This window comes from Thermobia domestica, chromosome 1, assembly GCF_964235325.1.
Source record: "Thermobia domestica chromosome 1, izTheDome1.hap1.1, whole genome shotgun sequence".
NCBI classification, from domain to species: domain Eukaryota; kingdom Metazoa; phylum Arthropoda; class Insecta; order Zygentoma; family Lepismatidae; genus Thermobia; species Thermobia domestica.
In genome coordinates, this window is record NC_137454.1 from 48426857 (window position 1) to 48447253 (window position 20397).

At 37.2% G+C, this 20397-nt stretch overlaps 2 protein-coding genes across 3 annotated transcripts in view; one reads left to right on the forward strand and one right to left on the reverse strand.

Annotated features, from left to right (window-relative positions):
* morgue (modifier of rpr and grim, ubiquitously expressed) overlaps positions 1 to 6800 on the reverse strand; it is a 54700-nt gene extending 47900 nt beyond the window's left edge. Inside the window, exon 1 of the mRNA XM_081757186.1 lies at positions 6525 to 6800. Within this exon, the coding sequence (XP_081613312.1) occupies positions 6525 to 6656 (132 nt within the window). The 5' untranslated portion in view covers positions 6657 to 6800. The remainder of the gene's footprint in view (positions 1 to 6524) is intronic.
* A 271-nt stretch (positions 6801 to 7071) lies between these two features.
* The window catches only part of uri (unconventional prefoldin RPB5 interactor), a 37138-nt gene continuing 23812 nt past the window's right edge, over positions 7072 to 20397 (forward strand). For both annotated transcript variants that reach the window (XM_081757196.1, XM_081757200.1), the window contains exons 1-3: positions 7072 to 7219; positions 11753 to 12002; positions 19516 to 19671. In XM_081757196.1, the coding sequence (XP_081613322.1) occupies positions 7130 to 7219; positions 11753 to 12002; positions 19516 to 19671 (496 nt within the window). In that variant the 5' untranslated portion in view covers positions 7072 to 7129. The remainder of the gene's footprint in view (positions 7220 to 11752; positions 12003 to 19515; positions 19672 to 20397) is intronic.

Below are 20397 nucleotides of genomic sequence, written 5' to 3' on the forward strand. Positions count from 1 at the left end.
AGTCCAATAAAGAACTACCAATAAAAGATTTCAGCGTAGTCGCTAACACTCTCGCCTTCGGTGCGATCGGTCCCGGGTTCGATTCCCGGTGGGGGCACTCGGTCGAAAAAGTGTAACACGCTCTTTCAGGCCAGCCACCCTGAATGAGGTTTTCCTGGGTTTTCTTCATTCACATCAGGCAAATGCCGGGATGGTACCTAATTTATAGGTCCAGGCCGCTTCCTTCCTTCCCTTTTCCCCGGATAGTGTGCTCCCTCAAACGTGACGGGCTAAATGGCCTTAGATGCCGAGAGCCCAGAAATCTAAAAATCTTATATCCTAATCGAGTTGAGGGAAAGATATTTTGCATACATAGTGTCTAAGACATATTTCGCATACAGGATGTCTAACACATTGAGTTTAGGAATTGTAGTATGCCATATTTCTGGTATCACTTTTTTTATTAACATTCCAATATAAAAATCAAAACTTAACACACATTTTTTTCGTCCCATTGTAAGCATTTAATCTGCATTAAAGAAAGTGGCGAAAGGAAAAAAAAAACGATTTCAATGTGAAAAATAATAGTTAAGTGTACATATATTGGTCATTTAGCCACTAGAAATGTATTTGACATTCACACTTATTGCGTAACTACAGTAGAAGGCCTGCTTTAAGTTTTTTAATGGAATAGGCTCACTATGTATGTAATGCAGTCAATCATATGTAGTCTGGTCTACTTACATTTGGTTTGAAAAGTTATCAAATAAAAAGCACACTTAACTTTCGTTGGAACTTAAATTTACAAAATTTAATTGTTAATTCAGTTTTTAGAATTTTGAAATTCCAGTATTTCTAGTATGTAAAACAAAATCCAGTATAATTCAAGGACTTCCACTACAGTAGACACCTTGTGATATCTTGATTCGAACTTAGTACTCAGCGCCTAACATAACGACTTTTTAACTCGCGCACAAACGTCTGGCGCCCAAATGGCTTCGCGCCCAAACGTCACGTACCGCTATACCATACAACTACAGGGTACAACTTTCGGTCTTTTAAAGTGCTTTCAAAAATAGAAACAAATCGATAGCTCAAAAACACATGCAAATTTGTTTTGAAGAAAGGAATCTACGTCATATAGTTATTGCGGTCACTCAGCGAGGGTCGAATCGTAAACGTCCTTTTGAGCAACAGTGGGAGGAGGGTTTCCTTGGCAACAGACCTTAACATTCCAATGTTGCCGCTAGTAAAAACGTGTTTTCAGAAGGAAAGAGCCTATTTTAGTTTTTCGTTTCTTTGTGCTGGAAGTGATTAAAGAAAAAAAACAGCCTGCCCCCTTCCTAACATGCACAAACTGAGGCGACAAACTCTAAACCGATATTTAGAGATTTTCCTTTTCGTTAAGACTCGCAGGACAGTTCCAGCTAATGACTCTCCGGGATGCCAGCGTACCACGCGCTTCACCAAACGTCAATTTGTTTCTAGTTTTGGAAGCACTGTAAGTTTAAATTTTTAGGGTACAAGCACGAGATACTTTAAACTTCCTATATAGATTTTGACAGCAAACCAACGTAAAAATTCAAAATGGCTGCCATTTTTTTTTTTTTTTTTTATGGCGGATATAAATGCTACAAAGCGCAGTTTTCGGTCTTTTACGTTGAAATTTTCAGAGTAGAGAATACTCTACATTAACTGTATAGGCCTATATTTTCGAGGAGATCCAACGTAAAATTTCAAATTGGCTGCCATTTTTCAAAATTGTGGGTATCCACGCTATAGGGAGCAATTTTCGGAGTTTTTAAGTTGAAATTTTGACAGTAGAAGCACGAGACATTTTAAATTTGCTATATAGATTTTCTCGGCGATCCAATATAAAATTTCAAAATGGTGGCAACTTTTTCAAAACAGCAGTGAATGGAAAATTGATGCAAGTTGTGACAACGGTAATCTTGAAATATAAATCACATTTTAACACTTTTACCCCAAAGATATTGAAATATTACGAAAAAACCCAATTAAACCTAAAAATACCAATATGGGTCCAGATGGGTTGGACTTTTTCAGAAAAACCCGTTTTTTTGTTTTTCAAACCCTGATGTGGAGTATTGCAATGTATAGTTCGGAAACTTGGACATTACGGAAGTTAAAGAAATAATTAGAGCGCTTCGAAATGTGGTGCTGCATGAACATAAACAAGATAAAATAGATTGAGAGAGTAACAAACCAATATGTCTTAACACTGGTAGGAAAGAAGAGATCGCTTTTGGCCAACATCTTTTGCAGGAAGGCTAATTGGATTGAACAAATCTTGCGAAGAAACGCCATAGGTAGAAGGAAAGAGAGGAGTAGGACGAAGAAGAACACAACTGATTGATAATTGAAAAACAGAAGAAAACATGGAAGTTAAAAGCGGAAATATTGCAATTGACCAACTTCTTCCTTAGTCCAATATTAAGCCTGGTAGTTAAGAGTGATATTTTCTTGTTGAATGCTTCTTTGCCTATGGCAATTCTTGACCTGATCTCTTTGGTGCAGTAAGAGTCTCTCGTTAAAATATTTCACAGATACTTGAAATTATCGACCTCGAGTTCTCTTTTGTCTACTCTGCCCATAAGGGCGCGTAGTTCTTCTTCGGTTCTAGCTATAATAACCGAATCATCTGCTTCCTTCATTAAACATTCACTGTAAATGTTGAATAATTGAGGTGACATACTACATCCTTGTCTGACTCCTCTTCCAATCTCCACACTATTGGTTTCTCTTTCATTCAAGCGCAACTTCACTCGTTGTCCTGTGAAAAGATTTCGAATGATTCATCGGTCCCTCCAGTTGAATCCGATTTCTTTAAGTATTTTCAAAAGTTTCGTTCAATTAACCCCGTCGAAAGCTTTTTTGCCAGCCTACAGAGGTTGCTCAGTCTACATTTGCCTAATTTCGACTTACCTAAAAATTTAGAAGAATCCATGGCGCCAGGTCCGTAAGTACTCGAGGTATTTCCCTTGGTTCCTAACAATAGCCCGACAGCGTAATTTCCACTGTAATAGGCTTCTCTGAAGAACTGGGAGGGGAATATTGTCCCATTCCCTTCGCACAGCTTTCCAAAGTCCTTCCACAGTTGTCACACGCCGTTTTCCTAAACCCCGCTTCAGCAATCCAAATCCACAATAGTCCATAGGACTTGCATCTGAAGATTTAACAGGTACCTCATTGAAAGGTATCACCTGTATACCACTTGCCTCCTCCATCTCCCTGTAAAATGCGAGGGACGATCGTGAGGTATGTGATGAGGCCTTGTCGATGTCAATGCGCACCAGATTGGCGTCATTTCCGTACATTGTTGGAATCTCATGCTCGTAGATTGGCCGCATGATCTGCTCCTGAAAATATTGCGAATTTATTTTGCAGTTCTACGTCACTCTACGAATCTTCAGTTTACTTCGGTAACAGTAGCCAGTAACGACCTTGAACCCTTTTGGGAAGGATTCTTTACAGACATGGACCCACCTTCTGAAGTTATTGGCGCCTTTCTCTCGGTACATGATGGCTCTCGGTTTACTGCAGTCGTAAAAGTAAATCCATGCTTCATCGAGCGTTACGACATACATCCACCTTTGTTTTCCAGATGCCATTCCTGCAGCTTCCGGGCGTTACACTTTCGTTGTTTTTGGTGGGCATCCTTGAGAAAATGGGCACGAGCTTTCATGACTTTTTCCAGCATGAGTTGATGGTGTAACGTCCGGCTCACAGTCCCCAAAGACACGTCAAGACGATTAGCCATACATCTTTGTGTTGGCGGACTTTTTTTGTATTCCCATTTTGCGATGTTTCCTCTGCATGGTGGAGGTGGCCTTAGTGCATTCCCGCTTCCTAGGCAACTTCGTTGCTGATCCAAATGGTGGAGCTTCGTTGCCCTTGTACTTTTTAAAAACATTTTTTATTCCACTTAAACTGATGTTGCAAACATTCTTCTTGCACTGTTTTCTAATGACAGAAACACTAAAGTGGGCGTCATAAAGAGCCGCAACACAGCCTTCCCAAAACCGGCTTTGTTTGGGCGGCATTTTGGTCACAGAGCGGAAACCCACACACTTGAAAACAAATTTAACACAACACTCACAACAACGGTCCTGTTTTGTGCGTTATTGCCGTCCGCGCGGAAAAACAACTCCGTTCCCAGGAAGCCACTGCACAACACTGCAGGACGCCACGAGCCAGGTCGGGTGAGTCCATTCTGCCCGGGAACGTTGAGCAGTGTAAGTGCTCATTAGTGCCATCAATATTAATGTTAATGCCTCCATCGTACAGTTCTTGGAGTGATGACTACATACATCAGGCTCACCTTATTAAAATAAGCCAAACAAACATGATAACGCCACTATGTTCACTTTACATTTATCCATTTCCACTTTTAAATTTTCAAGTTTACCCGCACGTCGTGAAGTTCGTACATTCGAAGTTCCTATGTTGAAATAAATGTTATTATCATCATTATTTTTTCCTTTGATATTTCTTCCCGGAGTAGTCACCACTCGGAGATCCAAACTGGGGACTATTTTACCTCCGGAATGTTATACCTCAGGAAGAATCATTATTATATTTATTCTCCTCCTTCGTCTCTCTTGAAAAAAAAAAAAAAAATAATAATAATAATAATAATAATGTGGTAGCATGCTCATTTCTTTTCCATATCTTCATGTCGTTAACTATCTTGTGGTTCATCCGCCATTTAGGGCAGTTTCACCTCCTAAGGACAAGAAAGTGCCTTGATCTCCACCCGCTCATTCGCCCTACGAGAAGACTGTTGGCACCTAGTAGAGGTTGACTCCTTATCCCGAGAGTCAGTCGGTCCCCATTCATGTCAGCCATCTAAGGAGTTGCCCGCTTTCTCCCGCGAGGTGCAGGTTGGGATTTTCTCTTCGTTGGGGATGAGACCAAACGGTATTCCTCACACCTCTTCAGTACTTGGGCAAAATTAGTACGTTTAAATTGTCAAGTGTTGCAAACTACGCACTATTAACAAATAACGACAACAATAAATCCTTGCTTTCTCGTTTCCAATTAGCACTTTACCTACAACATCCTACTACAGTACTATGTAATAGCATAACAACTGCAGTGCATAAACCACGAGTGCTATCTAGAGGAAAAGAGCGCAGCAAGGGGGCCCGAGCAATAGGGGGTACCCTCCTACGGAGCAGGTGCGTATACTTATAAATGAAGATAATGGAAAAATATATGACATAAAACGCATGCCTTGTGTGTGGTACAACAGCTTTGCCAGACTTCTATGAACACCTCCTACACTGCCTTCACATAGCAATTCACTTCACCATGTCTTTTTATGGAGTATTACTTGCTAGACAACACGCTTTCCGCTTCGTATTTCTACCTTATTACACGTGTAAAAGATAAAATATCAATATAACTTGATTACTTGCACAATCTTATTGTGGAATCAAGTAACATAGCTACTACTACTTTGGATTTTACAAATTTAGCTCTGCCTCCATAAATGGAATAGTACCCAAAATTTTGCGCCATTTCGCCACATTTGGTTGAGATGCAACTCTCTTCTTAGTAATTTTCGATCTACATTTCTGTATTTCCACTCACTGCTGTAGCAACGCAGTTAATAAGACAGTGAGTGTGAAACAATGCCATATTATGCTCTGTTGTCTATTTACCTAATATTGCATCAATACCCGAACTCTTATATACCATAATGTAACTTAGTTTTTCTCCTTAATTAATCACCCTCCACTGATGACCTGGGTAAGAGTGCACAACGATATAATAAATAGCAATATGAGCAATTACACTCTGTTAATTTTAACAAAATGGGTCCAAACTTCCCTAACCCTACTTTACTTATTCCTACTTGCGTCATGTCAACAACGTGGCAAAATCACTTGTTCTGCAGAAAGTGCACCCTTGCCATCTTTTTTTTTTTTTTTTTTTTTTTGTTGTTGTTGTTGTTGTTACTCTCATACTGATATTTCGTCTGATTTTTTCGTTTCTCCGTAAATTTCGATTTCGTAGCCGCCATGTGCGGCAGTTAATCCTTGTGGGTATGCCCGGACTTTCTATGCAAATCGTAAGAGAATTGCAGTCTTTCAACAACGATTCTGGTGGTCCGTTTACTTCATCTATGCTAAATCTGGTACTGTCATGTCGCCCAATTCAAACATTTTGGAGGACTATAAGAAGGAAATTAGTATAATTTTTCAACGATTTCGAGTGGTATGCCTAAACTTGACCTTCACGGAAAACTGAGCAATAATGGATATCCTTTTCTCCCTCTGATTGATTTCGTCTACTCTACAATTCGAAAAAGATAATTTCAACACCGAATCAACTTTTTATGTTCACAATAATACAACATGCTGAGCATGAAGGTGACATCCTTGCACACATGCTACCTATAATAATATGGAATGCAATTTAACCTAATGAACAAATGCTTCACTCTTAGTATTTATATATGTGCAGGTTAATCAGTAGTAAAGTTATTATTCTACACAAATAACATAAATAAATAGTACCTCGTACTCAAACTCTTCATTAAATTGAACTCCATTTCCATAATGAATGCTACTAGAGTTGTTTTCACAAGCAGAGTTTTCCTCCACACGCTTATATTCTGAAGTTACATCTAAAGCACTACTTGTAGCCATTGTGTCTTATATTAGACAATCATAATAACACGACTACCATCAAACAATTTCTCTGACATAAACTATCAACGATTTTAGAAACCGAAAGAAACAAACAATTCTCAGCCAGGCACCATCTACCACCAACTCTCGCATTTCCCAGCCGGAAACAGCGGATAATGTTGCAAGCAATTTGACCTGTTAATACGAAATTACCAAAAATTAATTTCTCATTATAAAGTTTATTTCAGTACTTTGTTTAAAAGAAAATAACAAAATAGTTACTAACTGACATATCTTTTGTATTAATTTTATTAAGTACTTAAGTTTTATGAAATTCAAAAACGAACCGTAGGAATATTTGGTGAAACTAAAATATATTAGTAAATACTTGTTAGCAACAATGCTAAAACTCGAATAAATGAAGATCGCTAACCGTATATACAGTTGTGGTGTGATGGTGTTGCATTGGATTACTTGTATTGTGTTGAATTATGGCTACTAATCAAGAATTTGTGCCTAAGGGAATAGTTCATAAGTTAGAAACGTCAAATCTTGAAATTCTAAAGCAAAGACAGGAACTGGTAATTATTAGAAAGAAGTATACAATTATATCCTTATCAATATTTTGATTTTACTTTTGTACAAGGCAACATTCTAAATTACAAAATAAACATAAATAATACCAAGGTTTGAGTTCTCTTTAGATACCAGTAAATTATGAACTTTGTTCAAATACGTAGGAATTTCTGATGTATAAACAGTAAATGCTTGTTTCAGAAAGCCGCTTCCGGACGTAATCAGTTTTGGAATAAGTAGTATACGTTTAATTATAAATATATGCCTCGCCTTGACACACAAATAAGAATACTCTGCGGCTGCACTCTGTGATGTTTCTTATTCCAAACTAACCTCCGCGTTACTCTGCCTTCTGGTAACATACTTATCAACCTGTAGTGTTCGCAGCAAAGATGCACTTAGAATGAAAATAATGAGTGAATTAAGTTAAACAAAAAGTGCATGAATATACTACTTTAAATAATTGAATTTAAAATACAAAAATATATATTACTCTTAATTAACTGCGCAACGAGAAGTTGTCAAACATTGGCCGTTGTGTGCTGTGGAACGAGTTTCGTAGTGGTCTGCGGAAATCCGAAGCCATCCTGCCTTATCGGCTTGTTTTTGCTATTTTTAATCGGTATCTTGGTGCTGAGAACCTACAAGAGTTTCGCATTCTTGCTCGCATCTTCTATTAAAGACTAAAGTTTCGCTAATGGCCCACCGGAATCGGAGGACCTAAAGCTGTTTTAAATATTACTTTCCTAAATTACTAAGGCTATGTTGATATACCTTGCTTACAATTACTCCTATTTCATTTTCTTACCTAAGCTGAAATTGCATTTTTGCAAATGTTCGTTAATTTCCTGTCTAATTGAGAAATAACGAAAACAATATTTTAGTGGCATTATAAACTTTTTTCTTTACTGTGAGGGAGGACATAACTTGACAAAAACTACAATACATAAAACACGAACCAGAAATTTAAAACTCAAACCAACTGTGCTAGATCGCTAGTAAAAACACGACTGCTATCTAACCGAATCAGACCAGGGGCGCAGCAGGTGAGAGGGCACGTGGGTGTGCGTCCGTAGGGGTACAGAGGCGTAAGCGACGGAAGAGCCAAAAAAAAAAAAAATATGGCATAAGAACATATGCCTTGCGTTGCATTCGCATACTACATGATAAAGAACAAACTTTGCATTTCGCACTTCTACTTTATTATACATATGAGACATAAGATCCCGATAAAATTTAATTAGTTGTAGAGTTCTATTGTAAAATCAAATAACACATTCCTTTTGTAAATTTTACAAATTTATGCCCCCGTAAAATACTATAACACAGAACCCTAAAGGGCGATATATTGAACACTATGGAGTGTTGGTAAACTCAATTGATACTTTTCTCCCACCTATTGCATCACATACTTGCTAAGCCCGTTACTAAGACAGTGGTTTAAAATACTGACACATTATGATCTATTGCCAGTTTACCTAATATGGCCTCACTACACGCTTTCATTTAGTCCAATATTAATTTTGTTTTTTCGTAATTAGTCACTGTGTACAGTGATACTCTTTATTACCGTTCGTTTGTCTGATGCTTAAATTTTGTATAATTCTGTCAATTTCCCTGTGAATTTTGGGGGCTACTTGCGGAACCTAACCGCTAATAAGATGTCTGTCCGTTCTAGATATGTTATAAGAATTTCTAAGCGCCAATTTGGAGAGATACGTTACCTTCTCTCAGTAGTCAAACTCTTATACGTATTGTTTGGCGATTTTTATTCACTTTTATGTATTTATTTTTGTAATTGTTATTATTATTATTATTTTGTTATTTATTCAGTTAAATGTTCCATGGTTACGCCCTTTAGGCTATAGGATATGGATGATTAATAAAAAAAAATGATTTTTAAATTAAATTTTTGTGATCTTCCTTCAGGAATAGAACTCGGGACCATGAACCAAAGGCACACACACACACACACACACACACATACTAGCGAGTAGACCAACTGAAAGGGCATTGTTTGGCGTCGACTCTCTATAAATGGTCACTTTTCTACTACTAGTGTGTTTACTCTATTAGTAAGTAAATATATTTGGGCCGTCATTTTTCTTCGATCTCTGACTCGGTACACTATTCGGTCGAGTTTAATCGTTTTCATACTTCTGTGGGCCGTCATTTTTCTCCTATCTCTGACTCGGTACACTATTCGGTTGAGTTTAATCGTTTTCGTACTTCTGTGGGCCGTCATTTTTCTTCTATCTCTGACTCGGTACACTATTCGGTCGAGTTTAATCGTTTTCGTACTTCTGTGGGCCGTCATTTTTCTTTTATCTCTGACTCGGTACACTATTCGGTCGAGTTTAATCGTTTTCGTACTTCTGTGGGCCGTCATTTTTCTTCTATCTCTGACTCGGTACACTATTCGGTCGAGTTTAATCGTTTTCGTACTTCTGTGGGCCGTCATTTTTCTTCTATCTCTGACTCGGTACACTATTCGGTCGAGTTTAATCGTTTTCGTACTTCTGTGGGCCGTCATTTTTCTTCTATCTCTGACTCGGTACACTATTCGGTCGAGTTTAATCGTTTTCGTACTTCTGTGGGCCGTCATTTTTCTTTTATCTCTGACTCGGTACACTATTCGGTCGAGTTTAATCGTTTTCGTACTTCTGTGGGCCGTCATTTTTCTTCTATCTCTGACTCGGTACACTATTCGGTCGAGTTTAATCGTTTTTGTACTTCTGCGGGGTACGGTGGCTCAGTGGTAGAGCGTTTACCTCTGATACATGGGGTTCCTGGTTCGATCCCCGGTCGGATGAGTTTGTGGTGGACGTGGGTTTCCTCGGGGTACCCGCATTTTCTCCTACGTTGTTATTTCATCAATTCTTCCATCATCATTCACTTGCCTTAATTATCTGTCTCCCGTAGGCTACAGGGCATAATCGGATGACGTTAAACTGAAAGGTTTTCCACAATTTTTGCGAACAGAATAATCCTATAACAGTCCTCAGAGGATGTTGTTATTCTCGGAAAGCAGGCAACATTTTGTTTATTGGGCAAGTGTTTTAAAGAATACCAGTATCATTGTTATTGAAAGAACAATAGTGTTTCAAATGCATGTCTGGTTAAAAAATGTCAGGTTGTTGCTAACAACTAAAACTTTTAACCCAAAGAAACCAAGTGTTAATTTCGTATGAAAAATAAAGTACTTTTCAGTATTAAAAAAGAAATAATGGTAAAACTGCAAGTGTTTGCAGTGCATGTAATCAGATTTTTCGGATGGCGCCTCTGAGTCACTACAATCAAAATTTCAGAAAAAAAAATTCGTTTACAGTATTTTCAAGTGTTGTAAACCTAGCCCAAAATAACAAACTGTACACAAGAATTATCTGTAGGAAACGTCATGCTCTAATGTCTAGGTAATCATTTTTTAGATTTACAATCAAATTCAAAAAACTGCGCATGAGGTTTTGTACAATCATTTTGTTTAGCTTAATGACATTTATCGATTGATGTATTCTCATCTTTAGAATATTTTTTCCGATGTGAATGTGTTCTATCAAACGTACTAAAAAGTATTTAACTTAAAAGGTAATTGATGACATAACTGAGTCTATAAAACACGTACAAAATTTTACAGTGTATTTATTTATTTATTTATTTATTTATTTATTTGATAAACTCAGTTTTTTAGTGTATTATTTCTGCTTAAACAGCAGCAAATAGTAATAATTACTACATTTATAACAACGTGAATTTTTAAAAATGTCACTATACACGTAGCGCATTATTTTACTGAATATTTTATGAGTAAGAGAACGAATTTTCTTTTATAATAACATTAGGGCTTGCTATACACTACGAGATAAATCCTAGGAAATATCTTAGGATTTATTGTAGGACAAATGTTACGACATATCTCGTAGGAAATCATACCCATGTGTGCCATACACGTCAAGATTTCTCCTGTTCCATACCTCCGAAGAGGTACCAGGTTTCAAAATGCATACTCCGTCAGCTATGTTTTTCAGTGTCTTCTGCCTGTGCATGTCTGTTGTCATAGAACGTTGACTTTGTATCATATAAAAATATATGCTCCTCGTAAGCTCATATGCACTAATAAGTGCGCAAATAGCATTCTTTATTGGTGGTGAGAAAACAAACATGTTTTCACTTTCACCTGATGTCGCTTAAATTGAAATCTTATGAATTTTCTTTCCGAAATAGAACGTGCTGTAAACAAGAGAAATCTCATAGGATCGTTCAGAACATAGGAAATGACATGAGATCTAAGTTGAGATTTTGACTATAGGAAAAATTGCAAGATATTTCCTAGGATTTATTTCAGTGTACTGTACAGTAGGTCTAACTGACTTTTCAGGAACATAATCTATTATACGAGTACGTCAGGCGTCAAAAGAGTGCGCAAAATATAGTGTGCAAAGAGTGTGAGGATTTTTTTTTTTTTTTTTCAAAATCTACATAATACATTGATCAGAAGAATTTTTAAAAAATAATCAAGAATCTGTGAATTTTATTTACAGGACATTCAGAAGAATGAAGCCAAAGTAGAACAGTGGACTAAGTTTAAGGAAGAGTATGTGTCTCTGAAGGAAAGATTGAAGACGCTGCCAAATCAAGTAACATACGATATCATGGTTCCTATAGGATCACAAGCTCTTATGAGAGGGAAAATGGTACACACAAACGAAATTATGGTGCTTTTAGGAGATAACTGGTTTGTCAAGCGATCGGCAAAACAAGCTTCTGAAATATGTGAGAGAAGAATTAAAAGTAAGTAAAGGCTTTGATATATATATATATATATATATAGGGTGTTTCAAAACAACACCGACAACATTTGGGAGGTGATTCCTCATACCAAGGTAAGACAAAGAGTATAGACCAACCTGGGAGCACAAATGCTTCCTTTCGGAGTTACAGGCTGTCGAAAACATGAAAAATGAACTTTAAAGGTCCATAGCTTCAAAACTATGGGACCTACTGTTGTCGGGTCAAGACTTTACTTAGGAACTAGTATTTGCTGTGCTATCTAAATATCCAAGTTTCAGAATTCTGCGGTACTTCCGCAATAACTTTTATAGAGGTAGTTGGTGAGTACTGCAAGTTACATGCCCGTAGCCAAACTCCCTCAATAAAAAAATTGTCTGAGTACCTTAGGATTCTGAAGAGAGTATTTTTGGATAGCGCACATATTAGTTCCTAAGCGTAGTCATGACCCGAGTATGTAGGTCCCATAGTTTTGGAGCTATGGACTTTTAAAATCAATTTTTTTGGCAGCCTATAACTCCAAAAGGAAGCATTTGTGCACCCAGATTGACCTATACTTTTTGTCTTATCTTGGTGGCGGGAATCACCTCCCAAACGTTGTCGGTGTTGTTTTGAAACATCCTGTATATATATCGGCGTTGGGGAGGTGTTTATGAAATGCATCACAATGATGTACATTGTCATAATAAATGGAAAAAATTCGTTTAAGGAATTAGTACTGTGTATGTTAAATGCATGTTTAAGAAATGTTACACACTTCCTGTTACTGTGTGTACTATATTTTACTTCCAGCTTGAAAATATATCAGAGAAATATAGCCAAATCTTACTTTAACATCCAGTAACTGAAAGTTAGGAGACCGTGAAAAGTGTAACTGAATATTAACAATAATTAACGAGAGTATTTCTCTAGAAAACCCACGTAATTAGTGTATTTATCACAAAGACTAAATAATTAGTCAGAATAAGGACCCGACTCATTATAAGTAACTTAGTATCATTATTGAAATACATTTATTATCTTCTAATATGTATAGGATATATATACTTCATTATTATATTATTTTAATATTTGTATTAATAATGCAGTTTTTTTTAAGGCTTATTAAGTTCGATGTGAAGATCCTTTTCAAAAATAAGAAAAAAATTAAATGAAATCTCTCAGTTTAACCTCCCACGATTATGCCCTTTAGGCTAAGGGAGACGAATGAAGGCAAGTGAAGAATTGAAGGAATGAGATAGTAGAAGGAAACGAGAGTACCACAATAAAACACACGGACACGATGTTGTCCACCACAAACCGTTTCAAAAATGTAAATACTACGGATAAATTGGAATGAGATATCGCAAATTCTTTGTTAGATCCCTGATCAATGCTGATTAGCATCAATCATACTCGTGTATTCATTTTACAAATGTCAATTAAAGTCGGTCGAATAGTTACATTCATTGATATTGCTTCCAATATTTGAAAACGTTTTTCTCACATGTATATATAAATAAAAATGAAGTAACACTGTTTAACTCTTCCAAGACCGCTGCTGCGATTTTGAAGATTTTTGTTATTTAAGTGCACCTTGGCCTAACTTAGAGATTTATTGTACATTTGCGGCAAGGGAAGAGTGAGAAAGGGTGGGGTGTGACATGTAAAAGTAATCGGAAACAGCCGATAGTTGTGTCCAGTCTATAGTTTTCGCGGTCGCTGAGTTGAACAGTGTCATTTAAATTCAGATTCATTCCCATTGACATACTAGGTGAGAGATGGTGATGAGAAGGGGTTGATGTGTAAAAATAATAAAAATCGATAATTATTAGTGACCAGTCCATAGTCTTCGGGGTCGCTGAGGTGAATAGTGACTATCCCGATGTGCCCTGTTATCTACTAGCGTGACAATATGGTCACAGTATGGTTTACTTCAAACTGTAGATGTCACTACTTTAATGTTATTATTCTTCTATCTCTACGTAGCTTTCAAAGTGACATGACTTGACAACCTAATGCACTTCGGAGCTCCTTCGTAGCTAAGCGGTTAGCGTACGCGCCTTTGTCGTGAGAGACCCGGATTCGATTCCCGGCGGGAGCTCATGTGGTTCGGATTCCACGTCTCATAGAGCCTCACTGTTCAATGGAGCATTAAACTCAAAATCAACTCAACCTAATGTACTTCGAGGCGGCTTCTAGTGTAGAGTTCTCTAGTGGCAGCAATTGGAAGTTTGAATTATTTTCCCTTCCCCAGAAATGTCAGCTCCTAAGACATAAATTGTATTATTCTTACCTTTACAATTTTGTAGTTATATTTTAGCCTGTCCATACGTTAGGCCTTTACGAGTACATTTGTTCGTTATGGTAGACATCATTACACTTATGTTCCTAAAGTTTCACAGCCTCTCAATGATTTCACAGTACACAAATGAACACTTTGGAAAACCAGTAGAGCATCTGTTAGATTTCATTGACAATCTTCCAGCATCAATAAAATGATTTTCCTTTAGGATTTGTTTCGATAATTTGTTTTACGAACATAAATTTATTATTCATTTGAAAAACATTAGGTATGGTGCAGTTGATACGTTGCTAGAAAATCGCATCCCAGGGAACTGCCCTGTAAGAACGCCAATAAATGAAAAAGTAAGATCTTCGAGGAACGTTTCGGTATGTAAATTACAATAAGGGCAGTGACGGATCTAGAAGGTAAAAACTGGAGGGACACCCAGAACCCAGACTACAATAGGTATATCATGAGTAGGGCAACCAACTTTATGCTTTATACAGCTGTATATTATGCTTTATTTTCCCTTACATTATGTTTTATTATGCTTTTTCCTCAATTATGCCTTACTATGCTGTTCCTTGAATTATACTTCAGTTTTACCCATCTCTATTCCATATTTGTTTTGTTTTACTCGTTTTTATTACATAAGCATTAAAAAATTTTATACGAAACTATTCATTTTTCCCACTAAAAATTACATCAATACAATATACTATCTCATTTTGTACAGTTTTCCTGAAGCGGTGTTTCGAAAAAGATACATATATCTAGACACTAGATTTCTCATTTTTAATGAATTCAGAACAAAGAGTACAAAATAGATTACTGCCTTCTGCTTTGAAATGGTCAGTTGGAAATTCACTTACTCCCTGAGATTGCACATACTGTTAATTTTGACATCTTGGAATAAGCACAACCAGTCTTGCCTGCCTCTTAACACCAGGTGAAGAAAAAAAAAAATCCTTCTAAGCAGAAGATGCTGAGAGAGGAGGAGGAATTCAAACTTTCCATTGTTACGCGTAAAGGCAAGTGGCAATTGATTTCTATTGTTTGCGGCATTGATAGCGCCCTTTGTTGATAATTCTTTTCTTTGATACAAAATATATTAACTATTTTTGTTTATTGTGCATATACAAAAGGTTCTGTAATAGAAGCGTTATGCTTAATGCCTTATTTCTGTAAATTATGGTTTACGATGCTTATAAGATTAGCAAATTTGGATATATAAATTGGTCAAAATCACAGATATGGTACTAACCATACGTGAAACATTCCAATATGCTTTTACCGCTTTTTATGCTTTATGGTTGCCCTAATCATGAGTTTATTATAAAAATTCAAAAAACATATAAATAATAGCTTAAATTATTTTTGTTACACAAAAAACTAGAGGCCTAGGCTCCCCGGCCCCGGGTAGATCCTTCACTGAATAAAGACAAAATTGTAGTAGTCAAATGGATGGACAGTTCTGCAGTAACAATTGTATCAATTGTTCATGAAGTATTTTGCACAGCTAAAAACAACCGCTAGTCTCGTTTACAACATAAGTTAGTGAAGGTGAGAGCCAAAGATAGAGGGTATAAGAAAAGGAAAACATAAATTTATGAGTGGAACCGACCAAATGAACTCAAATCTTGGGTGCTATAGAATTGGTCCTCTATGGGAAAATTATTGGTGGCTAATATTCCCATAGCTTATACCACAATAAAGAATGCTTGGATACTTGTAAATTATCAAGTAAAAAATTCCACAACTCAACTTTCGAAAATACAGTTTTCAGACACATCTTCTAAACTATCTAAATTTACGCAAGAGCTCCAGTCGTTCGGAAAATGACGTACGAGTATTGAGTGCTGTTGATTAGATAAGAAGCATTGCTTATGTTGTAGAAGCTGTGAAAGACCTAAAAATAAGATGTGCGATTGAAACTTGCACGACGGTTGGCTCCACACAATGCAAAGCATATAATGATGGACTATGTGTTCCGCTTTTCCTTCCCCATCATATTGTATAAATCATCCTGAAGGTAAGAAATACGTGAGATACAATGTAAATAGTTAATAATTAATGATAATTTCATTCTCAAGAATTGTTCAAAATTGAAAGATAGATCAAACTATGGACGCGCATTTTGCATAAGAAAACAGAACATATACGGATTAAAAAGCTCAATAAAATAATTTAAATTTCTACACTTTGTACGCGTAAAGGACTAACCTGACCATATGGTCACACCCCGTCACGCCTATAATAAATGATTGACGTCACAAACTTGAATAGTTCTGTTTCATTGCACTTCTAGGTGACCCAAAAATGAGAAAAAATTGTCTTTTCTGAAACAGAAAAGAACCCAATTCCTAATGGGTTAAGTCCAAATTCATCCCAATTTGCATAGAAGTGAGAGGTGAAGATGGGAAGGGATTGGCGTATAAAAATAATTTTTAAAAAATTATCGATATTAGTGTCCAAGTCTTAGTTTTCGGGGTTGTTGATATGAATAGTGGCATCCTGATGCAGTTTAACTCCAAATTCATACTTCATTCGTTTCCTAAATGGGAAAGAGATTGAAATACTTACTATAAACCCATTTTATCCCGCCAAAGAACGTACATTTCAGCTAGTTTAGAACAAATATACAAAACTGAACTTTTTAAATATAGCTTATATATATATATATATATATATATATATATATATATATAAGATAGATAGATAGATGAATGAATCTATCTATCTATCTATCAATCAATCAAGTTCGAAGATATGTGAAAACTGAGAAAAAACGTGCACTACAGGCAAAAAAAAACTTGTAAACAATGGAATAGATGTCCCATGATTATGCCCTGGAAGCTAAAGAAGAAGGTTAACTAATGAAAGTGAATGAGAATGTTGAAGGAAACGGAAGAACCCCCGAGAAATCCCCGGACACGATATTGCCAACCACAAACTCATCTTGTTCATGATCTGGATCGAACCAGTATCCTCTCGGACCTAAGATGAACGTTTTACCACAGAGCCACAGAATCCTCCAGAAAACAATAACTTACTCTAATAACGTAAGTATTCTTAATTATACATACATACGTGCATATCTTGAATTTCTTAAGATAGTATCAAAATTCTTCCAAGAATGAAATATATATATATATATGGTGTGGGGCCTCCTTTTGCGTCCAAAACAGCTTGGACCGACGTGGAATGGACATATACAGCTCCTGAAACGTGGTGTGTGGAATTTTGTACCATTGTTCCTCCAAAACATGCTCCAGTTCCTTAAGGGATGCTGGTGGAGGGTAATGAGACAGAACACGCCTTTCTAACTCAGACCACAATGGCTCAATGATCTTCAGATCTGGTGATTGTGGGACCCAGGGGAGGTGTGATAGCTCCTGGTCATGCTCCTCAAACCATGATTTCACCGTTTTTGCAGCCTGACAGGGTGCCAAATCATCTTGGTAGATGTCATCACCATCAGGGAACAATATTTGGGCCATTGGTAGAACCTGGTCCCCCAAAATGGCCTCATACGCCTTAGCATTCATCATTCTATGCAGGGCTATGATGGGACCTGCAGAAAACCACGAAATCACTGCCCATACTGTAACAGAACCATGCTTTACAGTTGGGAGCAGAGAGTGTGCATCATAGGCCTGCGACGGTGTTTTCCATACACGACCGGTTGTTGGAAACAAGGTGAAGGTCGATTCATCGGACCACATTACGTGTTTCCACTGCTCATGAGTCCACGCCTTGTGGTCCTTGCACCACTAGATACGCCTCTTCGCATTTACTGCTGTGACCAGGAGTTTGGGGATAGCGGCCCTGCCATGAATTTTCATTTTATGAAGTTCCCGTCGCACTGTTTTCGATCAAACTGGGTTCTGTAGGCTGGAATTGAGTTCACACGTAGTTTTCATTTCAGTGGTCTTCTTTTTAGCTGCTACAATCTGTTTTAATGCCCAACGGTCCCTATCTGACAGGATTGTGTTTCGACCACTGTTGTGCTTTGCAGACGTCGTTTGCCCATGAATTGTGTATGCCCTTGTGACATTGGACACAGTGCCTTTCGATACCCCCACATTGTTCGCCACTGTTGGAACAGAAGCTCCAACCAGACGGGCACCAACGATCATGCCTGTTTGGAAGTCTGTCAGGTCGCCCATTTTACCGCACCACGACACTCACAGGTGAACTGGTTACTGCTGACGGAAGAGGAAGGTCCACATGACACATTGGAAACAAAAAACGATCGGCAACCGCAACACGTGTTGTACAGTGGAAGGCCAAACTTACACGTGTCCTGTATGAAGTGTTTTTAGATTTTTTTGTCTATCCCCTGTATGTATATATATATATATATATAAGATGAGCCTAAAATTGGCCTTATGAACTCTTAATCCTTTTAGGATCACTCTTTGATTTCTTTAATAGTTTGGAAAACGTGAAAAAATAATGGTGGTGGGAATAAGAGTATCCTTAATATGTTTAACAGTTAAACCATTCTTCCGTCCGATCAGTGATCACGTTCATCTGTATTATGTCTTGGATTGGTACTTGATTCTCGATCAGTCATTGCTAGAAGTCAATCTGTATATGGCAAAATTACGTATTCCTTGTACTCTTTAGGAAGGATCTTAAAAGCCTTAGTGGATGGTATAGAAAATTGACTTATTAGCCTTCTCCTCCCACTACATGGTAGTGAAACACACATTTTCTCCGAAATTCGGTGTTAACAACAAAATTCAAACTGGACGACAGCTCTCTGCGAGAATAGGGGTGAGCAAAAGCTGATCTTCTCCGCCACATGAATAAGGAATGGAATGTCTCAAGTGTTTTGACGAAGAAAAAAGTAGTCTGGAAACTCCGAGTGCTTGATGTTGCTTTGTTACTTGACACTTTCAACAGAATATTTCTTGTTCCATTGAGAAGGAATGATCTATATATGCAGGTAAGTTGGTCAGTGTTTGTTCATTTTCGCCATATATAGAAAGAAAGAACCCACATGTGTAAGTTATTAATCACAGTGTAATGGGGACCAAAGCTATGGCAGCGTCGTTGAACATAAGTTACAATGTCACTAGTAAGAGGATATGATTGTCCTGACAGTTCCGATTACCACACACTAAGGTTTTTAAGATTTTGGTAGTACAGTATTTTATTTATATATATATATATATATATATATATATATATATATATATATATATATATATATATATATGGTATGAAACTTTTTCCCTGTAGATTGTGATGAAATGCTGAATAAGTTAGAACAAGAGAAGAGCCTACTCTCATCATGGAAGAAGGAAACTCAGCAGCTGCAGGAAGACATTATGGACGGCGAAAACAAAGTCGAGATTATGGAAGAATATGATGATGAGCGGGAGAAACAGTGGAGAGGTAAGCGATTATTATTATTATGAACAGTCATTTCATAAATTAATACCATCAAGAGAATATCTAGAGGCGAAAAAAAAAATATGTTTACCTTGCATTATGGAAATAATAATACCACAACATTCAATTTCAAGGCTTAATGGCTGCTTAACCACTCAAGTGCTTGTCGTGTGTTGATACGCCATGCGATACGAAGCACAGTGTGTTTGATGTGGGTCTATGTAGCTCAGTTCTCATTTAGCGTTCATGTTAACTGTTTTCAGTTTTTATTGGCGTGATTTTGTATACTTTCAAAATTGTAATGGAGTAAGGGAGGAAGCGTCGAGATTTAAATGCTCACTGTGTCATCGCGAGCATGCGAGGAAAGCAATCACTTGAGTGATTTAAGACAGAAACCATTGTCATATCCTAGTTAATAGTGTACCGGAAGAAGGTACATTAAAGAAAGAAGTCAGTGAAGCCTTGAAACTGTGTGTTACGATGTTATTTCCGGGATGCAAGGTAGTTTTCTCCTCTACATATTGAATATGAATCTTACAGCTTCTATATTCTCGAAAGAAATCTATTTAATTTTGTATATTCAGTGTTATACTGTAATTTGGAGCACAGTAAGTCAGTGGTAGAGTGTTCATCTTTGATGTGAGTAGTCCTTAGTTCAATCCCAGGTGCTTTGTGGTGGACAAACACAATGGGCGTGGATTTCCTCCCACTTTCTTCATTCCACCATTT